This window comes from Protopterus annectens, chromosome 4.part0 (genome assembly GCF_019279795.1).
Source record: "Protopterus annectens isolate FY-2018-M chromosome 4.part0, PAN1.0, whole genome shotgun sequence".
NCBI classification, from domain to species: domain Eukaryota; kingdom Metazoa; phylum Chordata; order Ceratodontiformes; family Protopteridae; genus Protopterus; species Protopterus annectens.
In genome coordinates this window covers 851,101,785-851,122,434 of record NC_056733.1, presented here as the reverse complement: position 1 = coordinate 851,122,434, position 20,650 = coordinate 851,101,785, and the positions used below count along the sequence as shown (strand labels likewise).

Below are 20,650 nucleotides of genomic sequence, written 5' to 3'. Positions count from 1 at the left end.
AAAATGAGGAAAGGTTCCACAGCCATTAATGCCTGTAACTCAGACTCTTCTTGCAGAAGTTATTGCTTTGAGCAGAGCAGTTTTCCATGACAAGAATTTTAGATCAGCTGTGCTGGCTGGCTCAAAAGGAGGAAGAGTAAGTTTTTCTAAAAAAAATTGAGGTCCCAAGTAGGTACTGGTGCTCTCCTTGGGGGGTCTTACAATTTTTGCCCCTCTGAGGTACTGTCGTAGTAGAGGATGTGAAAAAATAGGAGGTTCCATACTGTAATGAGCTGAAATGGCAGAGGCATGGATTTTAATAGATGAGAAGGATAAGCCTTTGTCCAACATCTCAGTTAGGTATTGTAAAATCTGAGGTATATTAGGGACTAGTGGTTCGAGCCCTTGTGCCTGGTTCCAAGCACAGAATCTCTTCCATTTTTCTGCATAAGATTTCCTAGTGCTGGGCCTCCTGGCTTCTAAAATGACATCCATAACAGCTTCAGAGAGAGGTGCAGTCTGAGTGGCTACATTATCTGCCATGCTGCCAGGTTTAAGGTTCTGAGTTGACTGCGTAGAATCTGATTGTCTTGTTGTGTCAGAAGATAAGGCATTAGAGGTAGAAGCCAAGGTGGGCCTTGAGACAAATTCTTTAGGATTGGGTACCAGTGCTGATGTGGCCAGTCTGGTGCAATCAGGATCATTCTTGGCCTTTCTTGTCTGACTTTTAGTAACACTTTGGTGAGAAGAGGCATCAGAGGGAAGGCATAGACTGTCAGGCCTTTCCAGCTGAATGAAAGAGCATCCACTTTCCATGCTTGAGGGTGATAAGTCCTTGTGCAAAATTTTCGAATTTGGTAATTGTGAGGGGAGGCAAAGAGATCTATGTCTGGGCGTCCCCATTTCCTTGTTATCATGCTGAATACTTATGGATTGAGCTTCCATTCGTGAGGATCCATGAGATTTCTGCTTAGTTTGTCTGCCAGTGTGTTTTTTGATCCTGGCAGGAATTGTGCCTGCAGATGTACTTGATAGGTCAGTGCTGTGTTCCACAAAGTCATGGCTTGTCTGCATAGGGGGTAGGAATGAGTGCCCCCTTGCTTGTTTATGTACCACATAACTGTGGTATTGTCCGTCTTTATTAATAGTTGTCCTGGATGTATTAGGTCCTTGAAAGCTGTCAGGGCATTCTGTACAGCTAGCATCTCTTTTTGATTGATGTGAAGATGCATTTGTTCCTTGGTCCACGTGCCCTGAATACATTTTCCTGCCATATGTGCTCCCCAGGCATAATCTGATGCATCTGTTGTTATTGTCTGCCTGGCTGTGGGTAGAGTGAAAGGCTGTCCCTTGTTGTGGTGACAGGCCTGGGCCCACCATCGAAACTCCTGTTGTAGGCAGGGAATTAAGGTTATGATTATCTCCAGACTGTGACAATGCTGAGTCCAAACACTTTTTAGGTACCATTTTAGTTTCCTCATATGCAGTTTTGCATATGGAATTAATAGAATGCAGGAAGCCATGAAGCCTAGGTCCTGCAGAATTTTTCTTGCGGGAGCTGGGTCTTTGTTGCCATCATTTGAAAGTAATGAGTCAGTTGCCTCTGTTTATCTGACGTGAGATAAGCCATCTGGGCAGTTGAATTTAAGCTTGCACCCAGGAATATCTTTTGAGAGGGCACTAGTTATGATTTCTTTTCATTTACTGTGTACCCTAGGCAAATTAGCAATCTTTTTACAAACGCCAGATGTTTTAGAAGAATGTCCTTGCTCTCTGCTTGAATAAGGCAGTCGTCCAAGTAGGGATATATTTGAATTCCTTTTTGTCTGCAAAATGCAATTACTGGTGCCAGGCATTAAGACCCTGGGTGCAGTAGATAAGCCAAAGGGCAGTGCAGAGAATTGGTAATGCATTGAGCCTGCTATGAATCTGAGGTATCTTCTCTGCAAGATTGTCTGATTGGGACATGCAGGTATGCCTCCTTGACGTCCAAAGTAACTAGCCAAGCCTTCTTGCCCAGCACGGGCAGAAGTTGCTGTAATGTTAACATTTTGAATTTTGGAACATCTAGGATTGTCAGGTCCAGTATTGGTCTCCAGGCTTTGTCTTTTCTGGATACTAAGAAAAGTCTTGAGTAAAATCCTTGTCCCTGTTCTTGCTGTGGTGCTTTTTGAATAGCTCCCATGTCCATAAGAGCAGCAATCTGTTTTTGTGCCTCTGCCCATTGGTTTTGTGGCAGGTCTGGCATACCTTTTGGTTTTGGAAGAGTGTGGAAGTGGAACCTGTAACCCTGAGAAACAATATTCAGCACCCATTGGTCCTGGGTGATCGTGTGCCAATTTTTTGAGAAAAGTGCTAGCTTCCCCCCTAGGGGTGCTGTCAAGAGGTAAGTGCTTGGCATTTGTAGAGGGAAGTCATTGGGACTGTTTCCTATAAAGTTGTGATTTGTCTTCCCCTCCTTTGGGGGTTGAAGCACCCCATTGCTTAAGTCTGTAGGAGCCTTGTGGCTGTGATCTGCCTCTTGGGCGTCTGTATCTGGCTCTTTGTGGCCTGTCTGACACTGGAAAGGGCGAATTTTTTGAAGGCCAGATTCTGATAAATCTAGGTGGTTGAACCTGTAAGAAATCTTTCACTGTCTGCATTGACTTTGCTTTATCCTCCATTTTTTTTCTTTAACACCTCTTCTGCCTTAACACCAAACAAAATATCATGCTGTAATGCAGCATCCAATAATTTTACTTTAACATGGTCAGGTAAATTTTGTTCTTTCAACCAAGCATGCCTTCGAATAACAGAACCTATAACTGCGGCTCTACAAGAAGCCTCTAATGAATCAAAACCACATTGCAGAGTATGCTTTCCCACTTGTTCAATTGCATGCAATAAATCCTGCATTTCTTTACTGTCAGAACCTTCTGTATTTGAATAAGAAGTTATGTACTCACCATAACGTTCCATCTGAGTAGGTGACTTCATTTGTCTGCAACCTTTGGGTCTTGGATCCGACTTCGGATCCGAGCCGGCAACTTATTTTACAGCTTATGGATCTGAGCTCCTAGCTCCTCCCCTCACCCATAATCCCCTGCCAACCCTGATTGACCTCAGGATCAAGTTTGCCCTTATACAAATTTCAGACCAAAGTGTCCCAAAAAGGGACCACGAAAGGACATTCAAGAATTGACTTCTGAAGGCCAGGGGGAAAGAGGGGGGATGGTTGCAGACAAATGAAGTCACCTACTCAGATGGAACGTTATGGTGAGTACATAACTTCTTAATCTGAAGTAGGGACTTCATTTGTCAGCAACCTTTGGGACAGAGTCCCCGGCTACCTGAATCTTGGGCGGCCATCATAGAAGGATGTTCCGGAGCACTGCAGAGCCAAAGGATGCTCTCCCTCTGGAAATAATGTCCAGCTTATAATGGTTGATAAAGGTATGAGATGAGGCCCAAGTGGCTGCAGAGCAGATATCATCCAAAGAAACTCTAGATCTAAAGGCAGCAGAAGTAGATATGGAGCGAGTAGAGTGCGCCCGTACTCCCTGAGGTACGGGCCTCCCCAAAGTTTCATAGGCCAGAAGAATACACTGAAATCCATCGTGATAAGGTGACCTTAGAAATAGCTATACCCAGATTGAATTTGGCAAAGGAAATGAACAACTGATCTGATTGTCTGTGACCAGCAGTCCTATGAATGTAGAAGCGCAATTGTCTGTGCATGTCTAAGGAATGCAGCTTGTATTCTCCTTTATTCTGGTACTTAGGGAAGAAAACTGGCAGGTTAATGGACTGGTTGATATTAGTTTCAGAGGCCACCTTAGGAAGAAAGGAGGGATTGGTCCTGGGGTGCACTCTATCCTGATGAAAAATCAAGTAGGGAGGTTTCACACAAAGGGCGTGAAGTTCAGAAACTCTTTTCGCTGAAGTGATGGCGACAAGGAACGTTGTTTTCCAGGAAAGATATTTAAGTTCGGCCGAGGCAGCTGGTTCAAAGGGAGGGGCAGTCAAGGCTTGAAGGACTAATGATAGATCCCAAGGGGGTACAGCTTTCTTGACAGGAGGCCTGAGCAGGAAGGTACCCTTGAGGAAGGTTTTACATAATTTCGCAGTCATCAAGAGACCTGACTCGTGTCCCACATGGTAATGAGAAATGGCTGCCAATTGAACCTTGACCGTAGAACAGCTAGCTCCCCGTTGAAAAAGTCCGGTGAGGAAATCCAAGACGGACGGCAACAAAGCCGTGAAGGGATCTATGTTATGGTGTTCCGCCCAGATGGAAAAACGCTTCCATTTACTGCGACAGACTTTTCTAGTGGAAGGTTTATGTGCTGCCACCAAGATGGCTTTAATTGGTGAAGAGATGCCGGGAGTCCTGACTAAGAGTGGAACTGAAGCAGCCAAGCTGTCAGCTTCAGGTTGTCCAGATTCGGGGTCGGTAGGCCTAAGGGATGGGATATTAGATCCGGAATGGGATCCAGAATCCAGGGAGGATTCACCAGATGAGACCACAGGTAAGGGAACCAAGTTTGACAAGGCCAAAAAGGGGCAATGAGGATCACTCTGCTCCCCAACCAAGAGGCTTTCTGTATTAGTTTCAGCATCAGGGGTAGAGGAGGATAGGCTTAAAGTAGACCGGGAGGCCAAGCATGCATTAGAGCGTCTCTCAGGGCTTCCTCGAATGGGGGAATCAGAGCGAAGAAGCTGGAGCATTTCGTTTGAGGGAGTGGCAAAAAGATCGCAGCAGGGTTTCCCCCATTCGGCAAAAATCCGCTTCGCTACCTGGGAATTGAGAGACTACTCGTAAGGGGAAAGAATAGTGCGGCTGAGCTTGTCCGCCAGAATGTTGGACCGTCTCAGAATGTGCGTTGCGATAAGGAAGTGGTTGGTGGAGATCGCCCATTCCCACACCTCATGGCCTCTCGACAGAGGGTAGGACCTGGTTCCCCCCTGTTTGCTGATGTACCAGACAACTGACATGTTGTCCGTCTGTATCGCAATAGTTGCTATGGGGAGAAGGTTCTGAAGTGCTTGCAATGCCAACAGCACCACCCTCATCTCCAGAACGTTGATATGCAAGGAGGTCTCTGTGTCGTTCCACGTGCCTTGGACCATTCTGCCTGAGCAATGCCCCCCCACCCGAGGAGAGAGGCGTCCGTGGTCACCGTGGCGAGGGGAGGCGGCGTGCAGAAGGGTCGTCCCATATGAAGGTCCGGGGACTGGAGCCACCATAAGAGGGCCCTCCTGCAAGCCCTGCTGAGTGAGACAGGATGGCTGAGGGGAAGAAACTGAAAGGACCATTGGACTAAAAGGGTCCACTGTAGCACCCTCATATTCAGGCGAGCATATGGAAGAGTTATTGCTGCTGCCATGGAGCCTAGCGCCCTCAGGACCAATTCCGCCGGTGGGGCTTTTAATTGGAGGATGGCCCGCACATGAAGTCTCAGGTTGTGAAGTCGCTCCAAAGTGAGGAACGCTCGCAGACTTCTCGTATCTAGTTTGGCCCCTATGAAATCTATCACTTTTGTTGGAGCAAGGGAGGATTTTTCCAGGTTGATCGTAATGCTTAGATAGGGAGCTAGCCGGAGAAGGTGATTTCTGGCTGCGCAGAGTAGATGCCTTGTCGGGGCGGACAGGAGCCAGTCGTCCAGGTACGGGAAGACCTTCATTCCAGAGTCTCAGGTGGGCCGCTATCACTGCTAACACTTTGGTAAACACCCTGGGGGCTGTGGTGAGACCAAAGGGAAGGACCCTGAACTGATAGTGACTGGCTCCCAGCCGGAAGCGGAGAAACCTCCTGGATAGTCTGTCCATTAAAATGTGGTAGTACGCATCCTTGAGGTCTACTGAGCACATCCAGTCGCTCTCCTGCAAGAGGGGGACAATGGATTGAAGGGTGAACATCCGGAAGTTTTTATTGGTTACTGACAGGTTCAAGAGTGAAAGGTCGAGAATCGGTCTCAAGTCCCCCGTCTTTTTTGGCACCAGAAAGAACCTGGAGTAAAACCCTAATCCGAGTTGATCTGGGGGGACGGGCTGGATGGCTCTTTTTTCTAGCAGCTGCTGAATTTCTGCAGCTGCCGCCTCCCTCTGTTCGGGTGGTACATTGAGTCTGGGGACATGGTGCAGTGGGATTTTGTAACCTCTGGATATGATACGAAGCACCCAGCGATCTGACGTAATGGACTCCCAAGCTGCCAGGTGCTTCAAGAAGTGCCCCCCCCCCCGACTGCCTCCAGAGTGGAGCAGTCGGGCAACCCCCTCAGGGCTGCTGTGTGGGCCGATCAGAGAAGGTTTCTCTGGACCCAAAATTTCTCGGGGCCCCTCTGCCTCTAGGGGGGTGTCCTCCCTGTCCTCCCCTGCCACGGAAGGACTGGTTGTCCAGAGCAGGATGGGAATGTTGCGATTTCCGGAACCACATCTTCTTCTGTCCCTTTTGGTTCTTGGAGAAGGACTTCTAGGGAGCAGAAAAGCGGTCTCCGATGGCAGACAACGTCTTCCCGTCCTTTTCGCTCTGGACAAGTGTCTTGCGAACGGTCTTGCCAAACAAGGCATAACCATCAAAGGGGGCATTCGCAAAGGACACCTTAAAGGGCTCCGCGAAGTCACAATGTCGGAGTCAGGCCTGACGTCTCATGACTAGACCCGCTCCGCTGGCTCTAGCGGCTCCCTCTGTGGCGTGGGACAAAAGCCGCATAGAGGTATTTGAAACGGATCTTAGAGTGGCCATACGAGTGGAGTACAACTGCTCGTCCTCCGCCGACATGGACTCTGGGGGGGAAGCAGCATATTCTTTGATAAGATCTCGCTGCATCCTGATGACATGTGCCATGTAGTTCAGGGACCTTACTGAGAAGGTCGCTGAACTAAATACCCACTTCCCGAGGTGATGCATCGAGTGGGATTCCTTGCTCGGTGGATGGACCGAGGGGCTCTCCTGAGCTAATTCCCTCTTCGTGGCTGCCGCCATCAACATGGCATCTACGGGGGGACCCTTGCTCCAATGGGACCGGTCTGCAGGGGGACTCAAAATTCTATCCAGGCGTTTGGGGACTGGCTCCACAGTGTCCGGCTCCTTCCACGCCCTGGTGGTGATGAGGTCCACCAGGGGGTCGGCCGGAAGGGACACCCAAGAGATAGATGGGCCTGCTTCGAATACCTCCAAGAACACGGACTCGTCGGAGGAAGCCTTGGGGGGCAGACCACCCCCCCTGATCCTGAGCATTTTTATGATGTCTCCAAAGGAGACATCCTTGGGGCGTGACCTTGGGGAGCCTTCCCCTTCATCCAAGTCCGTGTCCTCACGTGTCTCCTCTTACACTTATGCTTGCGAGGTACTTCCTTGGGGGACTGTCCGAGGAGGTCTCACGAGCAATATCCTGTTCCAGTGGAACAACCTGGGACATCGAAGCAGGCTGTCCCTGTGGCCGGGTGATGGAAGCCTGGCCCAGCAGAGAGGGAGTGCAGGGTGGAGCCGATGCAAGGACCGGGGGTCCAGATGCTCTCAACAGAGCCCCCTCCACTACATCGAAGGCCGAGGGGGAGCCTCTCTCCCTGGAATCCGAAAGCTGGCTCCCACTCAGATCCGATGAAGGGGTCGGAACCGGCACCGAGGCCACCGGATCCGAAGGACCAGTGTGCTCCCCCCTGGACGGAGCCGAAGGCACACTGAATCCCTCGGATCCAAAGCTCGGCCCACGGCTCCGAGAGGTTGGATCCGACAAAGGACCCAACAGACTCGAGGGCAGGATCAGATCCGAAGTACCCAGTACTGTCGTTGCCGACCCACCCCCGGCTCCAACGCTGCCCGGCTCAGAGTGCTCCGAACCCGGGAAGCGGGTTGGAGAAGGAGCTATCGGGGCAAAAAAAAGGCGTCGAGCTCCCCCCCCGAAGGGGGGGGGGGCAAGAGCACTCCCATCTGCAGGATGAACCTTCTCATCATCCGGTCCAAGTCTGCATCAGAAAGACTATAAGTAGATCTCGACGAGGCCACCGAGGCGGGCCAGGAATGCCGCCTCGATGACCTCGACAGAGATCGGGTCTCCTCCTCCTCGGGTCCCGGGGAGAAGCAAGGGGATCGGATCCGAGGAGGAGAGGACCTGGAAGCCGTGGAGGGAGAAGCCCGCTTAGCTGGGGGGGCCGAAGCGGAGGCCTCGGCCCGCCGCTTGTGGTGCTTCTCCCTCCTTTTCTCCCTCCTGGCCTCCCTTTCCTCCGGCGTCTTAGTGGGAGTTTGAGTCCCAGCCGGGAGAAGGGGGGGCAGGAGTGGCTACCACCAAGGACTGAGGAGGAGCCACGGGAGGACTGGAGGCTGAAGCTGGATCCGTGGGCAAAAGTCCCGCCAGAGCCAACTTCGACTTCCGCTCTTTCAGTGCCCTGGGGTTGAACGCTGCACAAATGGAACACCCTGAGGACAGGAGTTCAACCCCAAGGCACCGAACACACAGAGTGTGGCCATCCGCCAGTGAAAGCTTATGGCCACACTCGGTGCACTTAGAAAAAATGGGTTTTGGGGCCTCCGACATTAGAAAAAAATAACTACACAAACACACCAGGCCCCAAAAACACAAGCAACACACACACACACACTCTACGAAGCAGCGAGGGGAGGAATTACACTAAAAATGAATAAAATTAACAAAAGGGAATCCATAACACCCACACTATTAAAGAAATCAAAGATTTTCTATATTAACAACTTTTTTCTCAAGACTTATCTGAAAGTCGCCAGGAGCTCTGAAATCCAGCTGTCTCTTCTAAGAGCGGCAAACTAGATCGGAGGTCAATCAGGGTTGGCAGGGGATTATGGGTGAGGGGAGGAGCTAGGAGCTCGGATCTATAAGCTGTAAAAATAAGTTGCCGGTCGGATCCAAAGTTGGATCCAAGACCCAAAGGTTGCTGAAAAATGAAGTCCCTACTTCAGATACCATTTTCTGCTTTAACAAAGACATGAGGTACTGTTGTTATTTAAGCATGTGAAACTAACAGTTTAAAGCTCTTACAGCTGAAGTAGCAGAAGTGTAAACTTTTTTCCCCCATCTGTCCAGAGCTCTTGAATCCCTATCTGAGGAGACAGGATTTTAGTAGAAGCCTTAACCCCTTTAGGACCCTGGGAAATTGTTTCTGGGTCTGCAGCGGGGTTTTTGTAAAGACATTTATGAGAGTCAGGGACTCTGTAAGACCTATCTGGCTTGACTGGTGCAGGGGGTAAAGAACCAGGAGACAGACTAGATTCAGAAAAAACATAATCAACAATATCAAGCACAGGGGGGAAAGCCAGGGACCTGTGCTGAGGCAATAAAAGGATGTCTTTTCTTGGATTCAGAATAATCCTGGCTCTCCCAATGGAAATGCTCCCTCATGGTGTGCAGGGTTTCCCCAAAAGAATAATCCTCAGGCGGAGAGGCTGAAGGTATGGACTCTTCTGCATCAGAGTCCTCATAGGGAGGGAGAGAATATCCCTGATCAGAAGAGGAATCAGAGGAAATGGAAACCTGGTCAGAGGAGTCAATCAGTGTTCTGCCTAGGCCTTTTGTCAGGTGGGGGATGGGAGCCCCTGATTAAAGTAATTAGGTCTTCGGCCATTTTAAGCATCTGTTTCTTTGGCATGGATGACTGGAGAATGCTATACTTGTTTCCTTGTCTTTAATGGTGTTGTTGACTTTGCCTTTGCTGCTGTAGTGGGCTTAATTGCAAGCTGTGAAGGTCTGAAAACACCCTCAGAAGCCCATGCCTGCTCAGCGGCTCCGGACCCATCTGAGGGTATAGTTTCCGTAGGCCCAATACCTTGAGTTTCCACAGGCCTCGGTGTCTCCACGTGGCTGTCGGTTACGGCCTGTGGCTCTGAGGTAGCGGGTGTCAGGGACTGCGAAAGCGCTTCACTGAGAACCGGCGACTGGCCTAGAAGAGGCTTCGTCGTCGGTTTTGGACCTTTGATGCCTGTCCTTTTCTGTCTCTGCGTTTTTTATAAACTGCGGTCGTCGGTTGTTCCGTCAGCATTATGTAATTAAACCTTCGGCCAAAGTAATGTAGAGCAAAATCAAACAGACGTTTAATAGTTTGTTTATTGAATCAAGCACAAAACCGACAACTAATAACGTCGTGGTCAGGGCCTAGGCAAGCAATACAGTAAGAGCGAAAGTCCTTATGAGGTATTTGCTTCCCACAAGAAATACTTTTACTGACATCGGTCTGGAGCAAGAAAAAGTTTCCCCAATGAGGTACTTAGCTTTATTGAAGACTTCGGTTCTGAAATTCAATTTTGAAAATCTCAGGAGTCGGCCGACCGGCACTTGCGAACTGCTTTTGCTTCGGGCACCGCGCGGCAAGAAAGACTGAAGAAAATGGCATCGGTTGCAATTTTTATACCCCTGGCGCACTGACATCAGGGAAGAGGCGACGCCAACTGACTCCAGACCAAGACTTTGGAACTCGGGTCGCCTGCCAGCAGGATAACCCAAGTGTAATGACTGCAGCAGTGAAACACGATGAACATCAGCAAGATCTTACTGAATAACCAAGCCATCATACTTCACTCTGAAAAAATACATTAAACGCAATTATGAACATTATTCACTCCCTACTGACGTAACATAAATTGACCACCATGTCAAATAACATTGTATAAATTTAAATTATTATAAACTAATAATTGATACTCAGCAGACTGGTGGCAGGTAGCAAGACTTGCCAATATAATTCACACTTCTCGCTGTCCACTTCTCAGCACCCCCCCCCAAAAAAAAAAAAAAAATTTTTTTTCCAGTACAATAAACAAAAATTTCTTAAACTGTGAACAAATTACTGATGTTTACATAACGCATTATCACCAACTTTCTTCTTAGCAGCATAATTATGTACAAGCAGCGTGGCTTAACAGCCACTAGATGGTAGTGTAAGATTTTAGTATGAGGGAGCCTTTTAATGTGGTGAAGTTCACGTGTGGAAATGAAGTGGAAAAAAGTTCTAATTAAAACAATACTGGGTTTTACTTCTGGCAACTGAAAATGTGTTTTTTTTTTTTTTTTTTTTTTTTTTAACAAAGTCCTAAATACAGAAATATAGGGTTGCCACCTTCGTTCACGGCTAAAACCGGAGCCACGCCACGCCCCTTGCGTCACCAGTAACCCCGCCCGCCCCCTCTCCCACCAACATACCGTCTATTTTGTGATGTCATGACAGCATCACTCAATGGGAACGCCCTCTTTTTTCATTTCCCGCCGCCTCCTTTTGGCTGATTTGCTATGCTTTTCTGTAAAAAAAGCATAGTAAATCAGCCGATTAACGGGAACGCCCTCTTTTTTCGTTCCCGCCGCCTGCTTTTGGCTGATTTGCTATGCTTTTCTGTAAAAAAAGCATAGTAAATCATCCGATTTACAAACTCCGATAGTCTGTTTCCTTTTTGAAACAGAATACCGGAGTTTGTACAGTGTTTTCCGGACTACCGGAAAATCAGTTTGATTTCCTGATAGTCCGGAAAAAAAAACAGAGGGGTGGCAAGCCTACAGAAATACCACCAACGTCATTCCTCAAGGACAGTCACTTTCAGTTAAGTCACTTGCCCTTTTTCCTCCAAAGCACAAGTTTGCAGAAGAGCAAAAATGCTACTGTTTGCTTAACATGTCTGCCTTGTCCAGCTCCATTCTGGTCACATGCCATACTCATTGCAATTGCTACATATTATAAACAAAGTGACTAAATGTCTGTTACTTACGACATCTTAAAATGAAGGCAATCCGACAGTTAGTGCGCAGAATTAAAGCTCTGAGCCATTAACAATCTGCTTATTGTCAACAGGAGTACACGCTTCATAGGTTCTTACTAAGCTTACTGCCAAGAAAGACATTCAAGAAGCTCATACACATTACTCAGTACTGACCAGAAAAGTACAGTTATGAAGTAAACTTATGAAAACAATCAATTTCTGAAAGATTACTGCTGCAGTGGCCTTAGCTATGTGGGTTACATCCTGCCAAGGATACAACAGCCAGCCAGATCCAAAGCTTCAGGGCACCTTTTACACACAAACAGGCAGCTCAGGTTTGAGTGCCAAGTCCCTCACAGCTTTCATGACAACTAAAAGGGGGATGCAAAGCCCCGAGATGACATAGCTTGGAAAAATACATACATATATACTCACCCTGGCCTAATCAAAAAACAAAAAGGGGAAGGAGGGAGAGAGTGGCTACTGCATCACTTACCATTCAACCAATCTACTCTTATGGCAAGTTTACTTGCATAACTGTACTATGTTCATAATACTGAGCTACATGGCCAGATTACCTTATCTTACAACATTTGGGAGGGTGGAAGGGGAAGGGCTCAGTAACCTGTGGAGAATGGTCCTAGCAAAGCCTTATTTAGAGCTAGAGAATGAACTAAACCTGTAGTGCTCTGTAAAACGTTTGCACAGAGGACCAGGTTGTTGCTTCTAGAATATTTCTAGAATCCAATCCTTTCCAAAAAGCCACAGATGAAGCCAAAGCCCTGGTAGAGTGGGCCTTGACCCTACCTGGAACAGTTTTGTTACTGTGGTGAGAACAACTGAAAGTAATAACCTTAGACAACCATTTGGAAACTGTCTATTTTGACAGAGGCTGTCCCTTCTTACTTTCACAAGAAATGAACAACTGATCTGAAGGTCTGAAAGATTTTGGTCTATCAAGACAGTAAGACTTGTCTGTGGACATCCAAGATATGGAACATTCTTTCTCTATCATTTTTTAGGTTCAGGAAAGAAAACTGGGATATGGATAATTTGGCTTAAAGTATACTCGGATACCTCCTTTGGCATAAAAGCAGGATTCATTGTCAAAGAAACTGTCTCTGTGGAAAATTAGATAGGGCTGACATCATAAAAGCTTGCAACTCGGATACTCTCCTCTCAGAGGTCACAGCAATCAGTAGAACAGGTTTCCATACCAAGTCCATAAGCCAGCCTGATAAGACGGTTCAAACGGAAATGTTAGCTTCTCTAACACAGAATTATGACTCCAAGAAGGAAGCACCACTTTTCTTACAGGTGTCCTATGCAAAACCCCTTTCAAAAACATTTTGACATGAGAATGCATAGAAAGAGGGGGATCCATATGCTGAAACAGCCAAAAAAATGAACCTTTATGGAGGAGTAAGAAAGGCCATAGAGTAGTAACTCAGAAATATTGTAAAGCCAGAGAACAAGTAGCCCTAAGTGGGTGGTGGTTATGTTGTTGGCACCAACTAGAAAACTTTTTCCATTTACTATTACATGTTTTTTTCTAGTAGGTTAATGAATTCCTTAGAAAATATGATGAGAGGGCTGAAAAATCTTGAGATTCCCTGAATCAACTTAACCCTTTCAACACACTTTTTGATCATCTCTGCAGCAGAGGGGCTAAAACTAAATCTCTATACAAAAGCACAATTTAAAATAGCATTTTAACAACTCGTCAAAACAATACCAGTGGCCACAGCCCTGGAAGAAGCATCAGCCGAGTCATACACACATTGCAAACAATGACTTGTACAACAGAAGTAAATTTAAAGTAGATTTATCCTCACAAGAGGAAATTGTATACAAAATATTCCTCATATTTTTCACAATTAGTCAAACAAACTAACATACTTGCCTGACAATTCAAAATTCTGAAAATCACATTTGCAGAAACATACATACTTATCAATAATCTTCCCATCCTTATTAGAAAGAATAGGACTGGAATTAACTAAAGTTTAGTATCTGTAAGATAAATTTTTATACACTCTTCCCAAACCTGACCCAGGAGCTGCAGCTTTAGTTTAAGACCGAGGAACTTTACACATCCTATCTGCCTTTTTTAGGGCAGCTGGCTTGACTATCAGAAACAAATTGCAAGTATTAACACAAACATCCAATACAGTTAACAGAACTGGAGGAATAGGTGAAGGTTCTGAGAATTCCTTCTGTAAAAGCTCACAGTATTTTCTGAGGGACAGAGAAACCTCAGGGTTTTCCCAATAAAAACACTGTTACATTCATGAAATAGTCTCAGAGAAATAGAAGCTCCCACAAGGAAAACCTGAAACTAGGCTCTCTGAGTCTGAATCAGAAATCCGAGAAGAAAACCATGCATCTGTCCTTTCATCTTCCTGTCCAGATTCAGAATCTTGAATCTCTTCAGGAAAAGTATCCCTCCTCCTTTTACCAGATACTACTTCACAAGAAATACCAACAGCGTGAATTAAACCCTGTGCCAGCCTCAGTAAACTACTCCTGTCCAAGGAAATTTGAGGATGAGTAGATACTTTCTTTTTTACGTGAAAATAGGGCCGAGAGTGCTATTAATGGCGACAGCAGCAGCTTTCACAGTGATGGGCACAACATTCTGACAAAACAACAAAGCCTTCCCTGCTCCCTGTTCCTGGAATGACAAGAGAGTGTCTCTCCCTTGCCTAGTGAGGGGCTCCAAAAGCCACACAGAGAAAGTGGCTAACCCCTGGTCCATAGTGGCTGTCGGTGCTACACCAGAAGGAAAATGGGGTACAACAGGAGTGGTCTGAGATGCAATAAATGGCCACAGCAGTCTCACCAACCTGTGGTTGAATCAAACTGCTAGCCTGATGCGGTGGCAAGGGCTATTTGCTTAACTTTTTCTTTTTGTGTCTAGAAGAAGGACTGACTATGGTACAAACAGTTTCATGGTCAAGCAGAAAATAGTGCATCTTTCTGGGTAAAACACGAAGCAAAAGCTGCAAAACTAAAACACTTTAAAAGTCACATTTTTCATATAAAAACATAATAAAAAGCACTTCAAAACACTTTGCCAGCCTCCAATGGTAAATTAACCATAATTTTTCCACAGAAAAAAAATGTCCATCAATGACTTTAAACAACTTCTAAACTCACATGAAAAAAGCACACTCTTATAAACAGTACAATACAGTCTTATAACAGTCCGTTAAAACACTCAACTTCTAGCTTTAAAATAACTTTCTTGAACAGCAAAGTGTTATTCAGCAAACATTTTTTTTTTTCTAATGGGAGTTTTTTTCCCGTAAGGGAACTTGTCTGCCAAGCAAAGGAAAAGCACAAGCTGGCTGTTGATCCTTGAAAGCTACAGAGGAGCACTCTTCAGTGGCAGGAAAGCTCTGAAGGACATGCCACTCAAACCTGTGTTTTTAGAAAGCTCAGTTCAAGCTGCTTAATGGTTTGAACATGTGGAAGGTGCCTTGAAGCTGTGGAAGCTGGACGGGTGTTATATCTTTGGCAAGATATAACCCATATAGCTAAGGCTACTGTAGCAGTAATCAATATAATGAACATCTACCAGTGCCCTAAATTAAGTAGACTTTCACCATATACTTCTGCCGAAAATTTGCAACCGCACATCCAGTTATCCAGACAAGATTTAAAAGTTGCTAGGGAAGTGCTTCTGACTTCTTCCACTTCTATTTGTTTCCTCTGTGACTCTGAGCAAGTCACTTAACCAAACACTGCTTCCGGGTCACCCAAAAAACTGTTCTTATATCTAACATTGCTTACCCAGTTAACAAAAACATAAAAAAAGTTACACCTCTAAAATGTTGGACAATGAAGCATACATTCCGATGGGATTTATGCAAACCACTTTTCACTTTTAAAATGGCAAAATGCTGCCCAAAATATACTCAAAATGAAGCTATGACCGCCAACTACTGTGAACTTTAAACAGGTAATTTTTGTACCAATAAAGAGTCTAAAATGAATAACAAGCTTTTAACATACAGCTTAATATGCAAGTACAAAATGAATTATTGACACCAGAGGAGAGGATGCATATAATTTGTTCATTAAATGTTAACATTTTAAGGACTGACATCAAATTGACATGCAATTTGTTGAGGACTTCTGAACATTTAACCCCCCCCCCCCCCCAGCAAAAAAAAAAAAAAAAAAAAAGAGAAAATGAACTAAAATTATGACAAAGCAAAAAGCTCAAAAACTGATCTGTACTTTCATGAAAAGCCCTGCTTGTCATTTAGTAATTCAGCATGTTGCAGTACTAGGATAATTTCATAATGATGAGGGTCTTGACCATTTTCAGTACTGAAGAAATATCTATTTTTCATGCTATATGGTATGCCAGATTTTCTACAAGGAAAGGTCTCTAGATTTATTACATCTATGCTTCAGTAGTACATTTTTAAAAGAAGTTAACAGCTTTAGGGTTACCAAACAGCTGGGTTGAAAGTTACAGTGCTTCTAAGCAACCTGAACTGTAAATATGTCATTCAGTTGGTGCACAGTACAATACACGTGAACTTTCAGTGAAGAAAGGTAAACATCTAAAGTGTGTTTAGTGTTTATCAAATAGTAACTTCAACTTACCAGCCACTGCGGTCTGAATGAAAATAGAGAGCTGAAGGCTAATATCACCCAAATAATTGGGCAGATGACGAGCCCTAACCAAAAAATTTTGGATTCTGCTTCAGATGATTTTTTCCCCTGTGCTGATGGCTGCAAATGAAACAAATGTAATCATTAAGTGTTAAAAATGGAACCTTTAGCTACTGCTCGTCTTGATGTCTTTAAATGAATCAGATTCATACGACACAGAGATACATCAGTGTGCAGATAAACTGCAAAACAAATTAGCACGTTCACAATGGCAGTTTATATGGATTTCAGTGCATTGCCAAAGAGAATTTCAACTTAAACAAGCTTGCTGAAAGTCTATTCAAATAAAAAAAAATACGGAACTACTTTTTCATTATGAAAAAAAAAAAAAAAAAAAACACAAGTAGGTGACTGTGCCCTTCGACCCCCCCCCCCCCCCATTATTAACCTAATGTTGCTTTATCCTGTAAAAGTACAGAAATACCATCCCTTGCAGTGACCACATCGATGAACCAGTCACTCGGTTTCTTGGTGAAAAAAACAGGATGGTACCCATCCAATCCTGTATCTTTTAGATTAGGTCTAATTAATAAAGCTAGTACTAACTTTTAATCTGATTCACACATCATAATTAAATTATACTGGTATATTATAAGGAAAAACAAGTGAAAATATGGTGGAGAAAGGCATTATTTTATTTATCAAATGCAGATATTCATTTGCATACAAACAGCTTACTCTCCTCAGCCCTATGGTTCTTTTGTCCACTGCAACTGTTTCAGTTCACTGTTCCGACCCCATAAGTTCTCTGTTACTGCATTAGGTTATTTACTTCTTTTTAGGACATTATTCCTCATTTCTAACAAAGTAGCATTTTTGGCCAGCCATGCCCCCTCCCCTCTTCCATATCCTCTCTGCAGCACACCCATGCAAAATTCTATTTACATATATCCTTCACAAGTACGTACATACATACATACACACATGCACGCGCACACACAGCACACAGTACTGAAGCATGGTTAGTTTTCAGAAGTTAGAAGAATACATGCGATTCATAACATTGTAAACAGCACTATACTAGTAAATAGTGTTGCAAAAAATATTGTATTGTTAATTTAAATAGAATTTTTTTCTTCCGTTATTACATGTGCTGCTTTGAGAGTGCAATCCATTTGCATTAGACAGAACATGTTTGCTGAATGAAGTAATTGCGGCTGGATAAAAAAAAACAGAGTTGAGGTAACATGAGACAAGAGTACTTGCCTTTTGTGAAGGAAGCTCAGTCATCTGAGCAACTGCTCTCAGAGAAGATATTAGCTACACTGAAATGGGACCACACAGAACAGGCTTGAGAACTTCAGAAGTGACTGTTCCCAGCATTTAAAGGGGAGTATAAATAGTCTAAAAAGGCTGAATTATAAAATGTTAAAATGTTATCAAGTGGCTTTTTGATACTGTGTGCACCAAATCAAAGTTTCAACATTACACTCAACATTCTTATGTTTACAATATAATCCTGAATATATGGCTATCCACTGTAAAACCTTTGCTGACACCAAATTCACCAACATCCACAGGACAGTCATTCTGCTGATGGCAAAATTTATAAAGGCTAATTATGGAAGGCAGCCCCCCCCCCCCCCCAATGATTCCAAGCATGGGGCTTTGATTCCTGCACCCTCAAACATGAGCTTCAAGATCAATGCAGGTTAGGGAATGCAAAATCCTTGGCTACAGCATTATCCACTGGAAAATACTGTCTCTAACATGAGACGCACATTTTTTCAACCCTGTATAAACTGGAAATATAGTGGTGACAAAATGGTGTGCAATGAAAATAAATACTTCTGGTTATTTTATGACTCTAGGTCATAAAATACAACTACTATAAAATGCCAGATCCTGATTTTGTAAAGGACCTATAAGCTGAACTGTGTTGTCCAGTTTCTAGAGAAAAAAATTGTATAATGCAAGTATCTAATTAAAATTTACCTTTCTGGCTTCAAAGATCCAGTGACTTTTCCCCTCATCATCAATTTGATTCCACCACCGAAGGCCAACCATTAATCGACCAGTAATGTTCTGAAAAATATTACAAATCAATATGCCTGAATTTAAGAAAGCACTGGTTACTGACATTTACAGTTTCACTACAGTTGACATACAACGTTCCTTATTAAAAGCACACTCAGAAACACATCAATTTTAGGAATATTCATAGAAAGTGGGGGACAGCATTATCTGACCATGAAATAAAAGTTAACTACTCACCATAATGGTGGCTCTGTAAGGAGGAGGTCAGTCTTCTGTACCAACAGGACTAACATCACAGGCATTAGAACCACCTGGCAGGTTAAACTTTTCTGATATCTTGAATCCTTCCCCTTCATACCATGCACTATGCATGCACTTCGGGTTCTTCTTTTTGTATTTGATAAATACTAACAGAAAATAATAAAAAGAGAGACACCAGACCTTAAAGTGGGGAGGGGGCAGACAGATGGCATGTTACTGAAGATGGTTTACCTACAGTTCTATCACTATGGTAAGGTTCATAGGTTAGTACTAGGCTAACTTCCCTAGTGAGCCATTGTAAGCCTAGCCAATTATCCCTTGTGAGACTCAAACCCTGCACTTTGTGTTTTTAAGGCAAACACCTTAACCATTAGGCCACCCTCCCAAGCTATGAAAGGACATAGCTTTGCTTTAATAACAGATGTAGGTCTGCCTCCTGTAACAGATAAGACAGAATCTAGCTTATCCTCTAGGGTGACCATCTTCATAACATGTCACAGTGCAGTAGAACCCAAAAGAAGACTTGGAAATAAATGTTCAGCTTGTACTGCCTTATAAAGACATTAAGGGAAAACCAAATCATAGCTGCAGAAATGTTGTCAAGAACAGCTTTATGGAAAAACAAACTGCAGCAGATGTGCAGCTATAGCCTTTGGAATTACAGACATTTTTCTAAGTTAACTGTCATAGAGTCCATTGCAGCTAGCTAACCACTTGGAAAGGAGGAGCCTAGAAACCTTCTTAGAAATTTGGATTTGGCAAATGAAACAAAGAGTTGGTCAATCATTGTGAAAACGTCTTGGTTTTATCCACAAATAATCTAAGCTGTTTGTGAACATTTATATAATGGAGAAAATATTCACTTTGGTTAGAATATTGAGGAAAGAAAAAAATGTCAGTGATAAAATATTAATTTTTAGACTCAAACTACTCTGGCTTAAAAAGCTGCATTGGCATATATACCGCCCTCTCCTTCTGGAATGCTACATATGCATGTTTGACAGACAGAGCCTGCAATTCCAGCATTCTTTCTTCAGAAGTAATGGCAACTAAAATAGTGCCTTCCAGGAAATGTAGTTCAGTTCTCCAGAGGCAACCTTAAACTGTTTAGCATGAAATAAAATGCTCCAAGAAAAACAGGATCTTGAGCACAAGGCCTAGGATGATAGGATTCCTTTAAGGAGGCATTATAACCTGTAAGAGAGGGGAACAGAAGAGCTATCTCCCAAAATCTAATTAGAAATAACTGCCAAATGAATGTATACGAAGAGTTACTGAGCTCAAATTAAAAACTTCAGACAAGAAAAAGGAAGGAACAAAATAATAGAGGTAGGAAAGGGGTCCATGCTTTTCTATGATGTCCAGTCAGAAAAATAGATCCATTTAACATCTTTCAAGTTGAAAACCTGTGAGAAGAGGAAACTATGGCAATCACTCTTGTCACAAAAGGCAAAACTGCTTATTAATAATGAACTGGAGAATCCAATTACCTATTTTAGTGACAGGTGTTCTGGGTAAGGTTTGCCTGATGGATGTGTCAGCAACATCTTGACAGATCACAGGTTAAGGGATGTTTTCACGGTAGTTATGAAAGCAGCAGGGGAAACGCAATTTGTCTAGGTCAGAAGGGGGATACAGGAACAACAGTGGCCTTGAGCTATATGGCTCTATGGATGAACTTTGTAATCACAGGAAACTGGTGAAATGCATAAAGGTGACGAGAAGGCCATCTATAGACAAGTACATCTTTGTCATTAATACTCATCAGGGTGTTCAGACCAGTGAACTGGGATACTTGATCATTACACTGACAAAGGGCTGCACATAAGGGCCTGCCCCAAAGACAAATATTCTTCAGGATAGTATGGGACTCCAGGACCACTCTTTAGGCATGAAAAGGCAGAAGCTAGGTCTGGCTATTGGTCTCTCTGGTAATGTTACACGCAATTAAAGGACCACTACAGACAAATGATGAAATAAGATATTTTTTACCTAGTTATGATTTTCTGCACCTCTCAAAGCCTTTTGCCACAAAATAAGTATTCGTTC

The 20,650-nt window shown here is 44.1% G+C and overlaps 1 protein-coding gene across 1 annotated transcript in view; it reads right to left on the bottom strand.

Moving 5' to 3' along the window:
- The window catches only part of LOC122799621 (Golgi apparatus membrane protein TVP23 homolog B-like), a 287,881-nt gene that overhangs the window by 36,762 nt on the left and 230,469 nt on the right, over positions 1 to 20,650 (bottom strand). The window contains exons 4-5 of the mRNA XM_044068804.1: positions 18,299 to 18,388; positions 16,295 to 16,423 (exon numbers count right to left, since the gene is read on the bottom strand). Of these exons, the coding sequence (XP_043924739.1) occupies positions 16,295 to 16,423; positions 18,299 to 18,388 (219 nt within the window). The remainder of the gene's footprint in view (positions 1 to 16,294; positions 16,424 to 18,298; positions 18,389 to 20,650) is intronic.